General features: G+C 39.0%; 1 protein-coding gene across 1 annotated transcript in view; it reads left to right on the forward strand.

Moving 5' to 3' along the window:
• The first annotated feature begins 1,368 nt into the window (after window positions 1-1,368).
• The window catches only part of chrna3 (cholinergic receptor, nicotinic, alpha 3), a 10,534-nt gene continuing 3,615 nt past the window's right edge, over window positions 1,369-8,287 (forward strand). The window contains exons 1-4 of the mRNA XM_010785869.1: window positions 1,369-1,390; window positions 3,564-3,566; window positions 4,395-4,534; window positions 7,138-7,182. Coding sequence (XP_010784171.1) covers window positions 1,369-1,390; window positions 3,564-3,566; window positions 4,395-4,534; window positions 7,138-7,182 — 210 coding nt within the window. The remainder of the gene's footprint in view (window positions 1,391-3,563; window positions 3,567-4,394; window positions 4,535-7,137; window positions 7,183-8,287) is intronic.

The raw sequence follows: 8,287 nt of genomic DNA on the forward strand, positions 1-8,287 counted from the left end.
AGTAATATGTAAATATTAATTGTTTTAGTAACGACCCCATCTCGAAATGGACCAGAATTACTGCTGTTTCTGGCATGCCTTACACTGCTCCACCTAGAACAGGGGTTCCCAAAGTGGGGGTCGCGCGAGACGATTACAAATTAAATTATAAAAAAAAATTGATAAAATTTTTTTGTAATTTTTAATTTTTTATTAATCTATTAATAATAACGTTTGGCATAGACATTTCAGGGGCGGAGCTACCATCTGTAATAGATTGGCCCCGCAACGAGGCTCTGTTTCTCAAACTTTACAAACAAATTAATTCACTAGCACCCTAGAACACAGGATAGAATTTAAAATTCTTCTTCTCGCCTACAAAGCCGTTAATGGGCAGGCGCCATCTTACCTTAAAGTGGACCTATCATGCTATATTTTAATAATATAGTGTAGGACCATACCTATATAAGGCATATTTATACTTTTTTATTTTTCAAAATACCAAACAGATCATGCATTTTAGCCATTCCTCATTTCGCTCAATTTAACACTGTCTTTGCATGAGCTTATTCTGTGAGAACAGCACCATCTACAGGCCCGGCATATGTACTACAGCGTCTCCAGCGCTTTCGAACGGCAATGTCCGTGGCTGTCTCCTCCTGATTGGTGGAGTTGGCACCAATAGCCGTAGCGCCACTTCTGTGACGTCACATAAGTGTTCAAATCTGGATCAGTCTGTATCAGATCCGTTGCAGCCCCTTTTTAAGAGATTTGGTTTTTAAAGGTGGGATAGGTAATTTTGGAAAAACCAGCTCGAGTGCGATAGAATATGAAAATACACAGCCGGAAAAAATCTGCCACTTCCTTCAGACTTCCTTACAGAGCCCCTCTTCCAACACACACGAAAGCGCACATGACCAATGAGGGCACGAGATAAGTTTGTGCACAGATGGAAGGCTGACAGGCAGGTAGGCCATCCAGTTATTTTAGCCGGGCCGGCTCAAATGATTGGTCGTGCTTTTTACGGTGCTACGGCTTCCACTGATTACATTTTTGTATGGATGTTTTGTCAAAGCACTTCAGATATTCATTGCTATCGGGATGTTAAGAGCATTCCATGGAATATAACAAAAAGTGTATCTCGAGCCGGTTTCTCAAACTTACCTATAGGCTACCCCACCTTTAACAGGTCTTGCGTTATCGGTAACATTTCAGTATTTTTACAATGAAGTATTTTGAAATCCAAATGAGTGCAAATTCTATAACATTTTCAGGCACTACGATAAAAAAAAAAGGTTTTTAAAATTGTGTGCAACATGGTGATAAAGTGTATTCGTTCCAGACACCGTAATCTTATGGAAATTAACGTGTTTCATTCCACAAGAGGTAATGTCTGTCACCAACAGAAAAGGTACATACAGGCAGTTGCAGGCCGACAAAGAAATGATGCTTCACAAAGAAAACACATGAGCAAATGCTGAAGTAAACGCTCACCAACACACAACCTTTACAGCTCAATAAACTGTGCTGAGTGGGCTCGTTTGAGATTCTGCAGGCTGTTCCTTCTTTTGAGAGACAGCAATCAACATCGTTGTTAATGCTTTTCCTTAATCTCTCTTTACAGTTTTTAGCATCATGCAGGGGTTTCTCATTCGTCTTTCAGCTCCACTGTCATTAGTGGAGAGAGACATTGCACTGCCACGGCATATCCATCAACAATTCCTCATCTGTTTCAGTCGAAACAAAGCGGGAGGAGTCGTCATTCAACACTCGATGGAAGGTCCAATAAATCACAAGCCTATGTCATTAGTCTCCAATAAGATATGCATGGAAGCATCGTCCTTGAGGATTGATCTGCCACTTAAGCAATCATTGACGAGTTTCTAACAAGAATCCGCCATTACAAAGTCCTCAAAAATATTAGGGTCCAGTCAAAATGACTTCTTCCACTTCCTTTTACATATACAGACTTTTTGCAACAAGACAGGCCTGAGTGGAAAAATTGTATAAGTGCATATATCAACCTAAGTTTCATTCTGCACTGTCTGTGAAAATGAAGGTTACATTAACATTTGTTGGACATCTATGTGATGTGAAATTAAACCCACATGGGGACAGTTCTTGCCAACACTTGCCCCACTTAAATGAGTTGACAGTGCAGGGTCAGACACCACACAGTATCTCTGCTGCTGGGAGGGGTTTATTTATCGTTTGGGGGTCACTTCAGCAGGGTGAATGTTTGCTGAAAAGCTCTCAGACCCTTCATCCAACAGAAGGACACTGTCTCTGAACTGACAATAAAGATTGGAAAAAAGGAATATCCGAGTCAAAGATATCTATTTTCAAATTAAAAGTGGGCATCAGGGCAAATATTGACATATTTTTCTTATTTTTTAAATAAAATCAATACATAATCAATGAAGAAGGATTCTGTTGTGTTCATAAGCTGTTGCTGAGGGCTGAACAGTAGCACATGCAGTGGATATTGATCTTGTCCTCAGAAATGAAGGCTATTTGTTTATTTAATATGGACTTATTTAATAAACACTGTGATGAGAAGATCTGTGTGAATTCATCGTGGGCACAACCTGATGCTAGAAAGGTCTTTATGCAGCAGTCCCTAAAAATGTGGCTTCAAATAATACGTGTTTTTTATAAATATTTAACACTTATTTCCGACTAATATTTATTTATGAATGCGAGATTTTAACAACCAAAGCTCAGTTGCTCTGCTTCTTTTACCCTGCAGGTACATTTTGATAACATTTTTGACTGACAGTTAAAGCCCACACATTTTAGAGTCGCATTTAAATGCTACATCCGGATTGGTGCCTGGAAGTACGTGACATCACTCTTTTCCAAATTAGCCCCGCCCACTTCAGACATGTGAGTTAAGCACAGAGAAAGAGAAATACTGAAATTAAGTAATATAACTAAAAACTGCAGTAGATTCGGCAAGAAAAACTATTTTAATGTAGGATCAAATCACCTCAAGGTTGAAGCTGATTAAGAAAATATGTTTTAAGGGGACTAAAGGGACGGACGTTTATGATACGTGGCCCTTGCTGCAAACGTGTTTCATTTATTTGTGTTCAAGTGTGTGCGTAGATGCGTATTAATTGAATTCACTATGTTGGGGTTTTTCTAATTCATAAACGATAAAACTGCGTGTGAAACAACAAAGCACTGACATCCTGCAAGGAACTATAGGCAAAATCAATGTCAAGGCTGTTTTGTGTGACCTACTGCACGTCTGTTGTGATCTTTAAGTGACAAACTCGCAGTGACATTGAATTTATGAGATTAGGTGGCAGTAGGTTTGCAGTGAGCCCCCTCTCAGTGGCTCAGTGTGGCTCTGCCTCCTCTCTTCCTCCCCTCAGCCTCCTCTCCTCTCTGCCTCCTCTCTTCCTCCCCTCTACCTCCCTCTGGAGCTGCGGACGCGCTTTCACTCTTCACTTTCTCCTTCTGTCTGCCGCTGCTGCCTCTGACCCTGGATACAAAATACAGACTTGTGATTTAAAAAACAATGGAAGCCACTTTTTGCTCCGTTTTGCTCTCATGCTTCTTCCTCCTGTTTCATCTAGAAGGTGAGTTATTAGCTTCAATCAATCAATCAATGTTTATTTATATAGCCCAATATCACAAATGTTACATTTGTCTCAGTGGACTTCACAGTTTGTACAGAATATCAGTATGACATTACGACACCCTCTGTCCTCAGACCCTCACATCGTACAAGGAAAAACTTCCAAAAAAGGAAAAACCCCACAGTTTAAAGGGGAAAATGGGGATGTATAGCTTCTACTTAACATCTAGCATTTTGTTACTTGTTGTTTGGCATTGCTGTTAAGTATTAATGGCACAATTAAAGATGCATTTACAATTGGATTAATTAATACAAAAACATGTGTATTATATTGTTAGATTCTTTGGTTATTATTAAGTTATTTAAAAAATATCAAAAACACACATTTGAAGGCTCTTACTGTCAATCAAAATGGATTAAACCATACATAGACATTTAAAAAATAGCAGATCAGCCGAGTTTTGAAATATACCTAATATCAAAACCATGCAAAGAAAATGTCTTCTCTTTTTGAGATTATTGTATATTTTATGTGCATGTTCCTTGTTTAGTAAAGACATTAAAAAAAATACTCATTAAAATGAAGGTAATAAATTATGATTTTTAGGGATACATGGTTTTAATGCATGCAGTGCAAATGATTACTTCTTTACACTGAAGAAAACCTCAAAATTACAAATACAGCACTTTTGAAGGTGAAAGGAAAGTGGTGATTAAACCTAATCTAAATATGAAGGCATGTGCATGCTCCCCCGGACTAAACAAGCTGTACTGTTAAATCAAATAAACTACATTGCAGTGACAGATCTGATCCTCTGCTCTCATTCAGGAGGCTCCTGTTCAGACGCAGAGCACAAGCTCTTCTCTGTCATATTCTCCAAATATAACCAGTACATACGGCCGGTGGAAAATGTGACTGACCCAGTCGTTGTACAGTTCGAGGTGTCCATGTCACAGCTGGTCAAAGTGGTAAGTAGCCTACTAAATGTTAATGCATGTCTACAGTAAATATGACTTATTACGGGGTGCTACTTTGCCATAGTCAGACATTTAACACTCTGCTTAATGAGCAGTCATGACCTGAGAGAAAATAACTAGGAAATATAAAGACAGCATCAAATGTGAAGGGTCTGAGCCATAGACTGATTGTGTTGTTATCTGGACTTTTAGCAACACAGTTTCAGAGTAGGGGACACTGGGGATGCAGAATGAGACACCTGAGATACTCCCTGCCAGTTTGCAGTAGCCCCTGGTGTAAAGAAAGTACTAAATGAAAGAAGTGCGGCTGTTTGTTTGGCCCAGACAAGATGGGGAATGTCAGCTGCCTGAGGACCTCTATCACTCAATCACTGCCACTTCAGAGGATCACCTTTGGATTTAAGGGCAGGGTGAGCTGGACCTGGCAGACAGAGACGCAGGAAGGTCTCGAGCGGATGGCTATTGATTAAGCAAAGAGGCTCACATTAGACGGGGAAGGCAGCTTCATGCACAGTATTAACAACCTTGGTTTATTCTCTTTTAAATCAGTCTATCTGTTTTTTTATTTGAATCATTTTACTAAACTCAATAAGGAGACGTATTAGCTTAGCATACCATAGTAATTCACAACCACAAATCATATAGTAGAACAACAATCTTTGCATTGCACAATTATCATCATATCATTATCAAAGTTCTCATTTGCAATACAAAGAGAGTAAACACAGCTACTTCAAAAATCCTTGTGTTGGTGTGCTTGTGTGTGATATCGGCTGACTTAATGGCAACTAAGAATGGAAGTGGAAGAATAGACATTTAACAGCCTTTAAATATTCAAAATATTTCCTTTTCTAGTGTTACTCTCTTGAACTCTACAATTCTCCCCTTCAGTCACTGCTGGATGTCCTCATGTCCTAACACAGGTCATCAGGTGAGGAATCAAAAGGTGCTTTTGAATGCCAATTCTAGATCCAACTACGGGGAAATCTCACACTTATCCCAGCACTCCAAAGAACTGATAATTAAAAACACACGAAAGTTGCTGGTAAGACAACGCAGGAAGTAAGTTCATGCTCGTTCCCTAAAGACTTTACGTTGTAATTGTCAATAACAACATGAGCCAATAGTGTCAAAGCATTTCACATTTTATTCTTACACAAGGTGCCAGTGAGTTTGAATGGATAATTTAGTGTCTGCCACACCTTAGCCCATCTCAATCTGTTTTCCTTTACCCATTTTCAACAAGCAATCTTTTTCAGTATTGAAGACCTGTCGAGATCCAGAGATGCAGTATATTTAGTTATATTCTCCTTAACTCAGTCGATGTAGCAGGCTGTGGCGCCCCTCGTGCTGATGGATGACTTTTATTCCCTCCACACACCTGGTGCTTCTAACCCAGGTGCAAGAGGTGTTGGTCAGCGTACACCAATTACAGCAGGGCTAATGAGCTCATCTAGACCATCAATAGTTCATCTCTTATGATGTGGATGTACATTAATATAATTTTAATGTAACTCTTTAGCTATCTAGTTCCCATTAACTCCGACCCCCATTTTCGAGCCAATGCCACTCCACATAACAAATGTACCTGAGAAATGTGCTTATTCACCTTCTTTCAACTTATAGGTCAGTTAGCTTAGCATTGATACTGGAAACAGGGACACTGTAGCTTGGCTCTTATTTTTTAAAGATCACACAATTTGCCAACTATTACCTTTGAAGCTCATTTATTAATATTATGTCCCATTTGTTGAATCCGTACAAAAAACAAAGTGTATGAATTAAATGATGGGATAGCTGTCTTTGTGCTAAAGTTTAACTAAGCTAACTGACGTAGCTTCAAAACAAATGCACTGTCATAAGAGTGGTATTGATATTCTCAGCTAAGCGTATGCATTACCAAAATGTGTTACTAGATGTCATGATCATCGCATGTAATGATTTGATCATGTTGGTCATCTAATCCTGCATTTTGAAGGGAAGGGGAAAACAATGTAAAGCCTTATTTTTACACCCTGAACACACAAAATCCTCGATGAATCATCATCTGATCCAAACCAGAACATGCTATATTTCCTTTGTGTGTCTGAGTGGTTTAACGATAGATTACAGGACATCTGCTATCAGTCTCCCAAAGATAATCCAATAAAGGTTTTCCCACGGCATTCTGTCCATCTATGCTTACTGGTCACGTAGAACCTCTCCTAGACCCTACATGGTAATATGATTAGTCAACGCTATATACTGTGTCATGAGACTTGTTGATTCTCGGTCCACATAAACCTGGCCCTACAGTGGTTCATCCCTCCCTTGTTCTGCTCCAGCAGGGTTATTAGAATTAAAGTTAGGTTACTGTGACCCCTGACTTCAGCTGTCATGAGGGTTATGCTCCAGGCATTGGAGGCCGACCCAGGTGTGTCTGTGTTAATCCTCTTGTGTGAAACGCAGAGGTCTGACCCGGCCAAAAGCACACAAACAATCCTCACTGGTGAATTGAATGATCGGATGTGACGGTGTTCTTCCTGTTTAGTCTTCATTTACATCTTCTTTCTTTGCTTAAATGTCTTCATTATCTATTCTGCTCTTTTACTCAGGATGAAATCAATCAGATCATGGAGACAAATCTGTGGCTGAGACATGTAAGTTTACTGTGCATGTCTGTGGAAATGGACATTGAGCAAGGGCATCCAGTATGGATCCAGCCTTCTGTCATACATGATTGTTTGGGGATGGACTGACACGTTGAATTATTCATAGCAGGAAGCTTTATAACCACATTGATCCTTATCCAAACCCTATGAACAAACATGAGTTTGCATGGTCCATTTTATATTTAAATGATATTTTAATAATTTGAAAGCAGTCTGCAATTTAGTATACTTGCCAAAGTCCATAATATTCCTTTTGACAGTGTGACTGAGACTTCTCAGACCCTACAGTATACTTTCCCTAAAAGATTAAACTGCTTCAACCTCAGTTGATTTTCATTATCCCAGAACAAGTCTACAACCAACATTAACAGTGTCAATACATCCTATATGGCTAGATGTGTTTTTTTAATTTACTTTTTAAATGTTTACACAGAGCTGAATCATTGTTTTAATTATCTTAATGTTTGTAGTTTTGATAAGCAATGTATTAACAGTCTACATTTCCTCTGCTCAACATCACAATTGTGCAATAGAGTGCCACAGTGACGCGTCCTAAAACCCGGAAGTAAGTTAGCATTTAACTCCTTCCGGTTCCTTCGACAAAAACCAATGCAATTTCTCAGGGCCGGCCCTGACCAATTTGCTGCCCTAGGCAAGATTTTAGCTGGCGCCCCCCCCCCCAAATGATTGATGATGGATTGATTGATTTTAAACTGTATTCTTGTTTATTAATAACAACTTTTTTTTTACTGTCATATAGTATTTTATACTATAAGAGAATAGATGAAAATATATTCTCTTATTTTTTTATAACTATAATGATCATATAAAGGTGTGCCTTTACCTCACTGAGCTGAGGTTATCAGAGCCTCTCAGTCTTTCAGGAGAGAGCTCTCTAAAGCTCTCCCCCCGCGGCCGCTTACACAGTACATTCCAATGTTAATAAAAGCTGTATACGTTTTTTGGGAGTTTGATTTATTTTAAATTAACGCAAATACAACATTTAAAACCTATAATTGCACACTAAAACCATTATTTCAAAAAAGAACTATTTCACATAAACCCCTGGTTTTTACTGGGGCTGGGGCAGTTC

Source organism: Notothenia coriiceps, unplaced genomic scaffold, assembly GCF_000735185.1.
Source record: "Notothenia coriiceps isolate Sejong01 unplaced genomic scaffold, NC01 NC01_scaffold00028422, whole genome shotgun sequence".
NCBI lineage: Eukaryota > Metazoa > Chordata > Actinopteri > Perciformes > Nototheniidae > Notothenia > Notothenia coriiceps.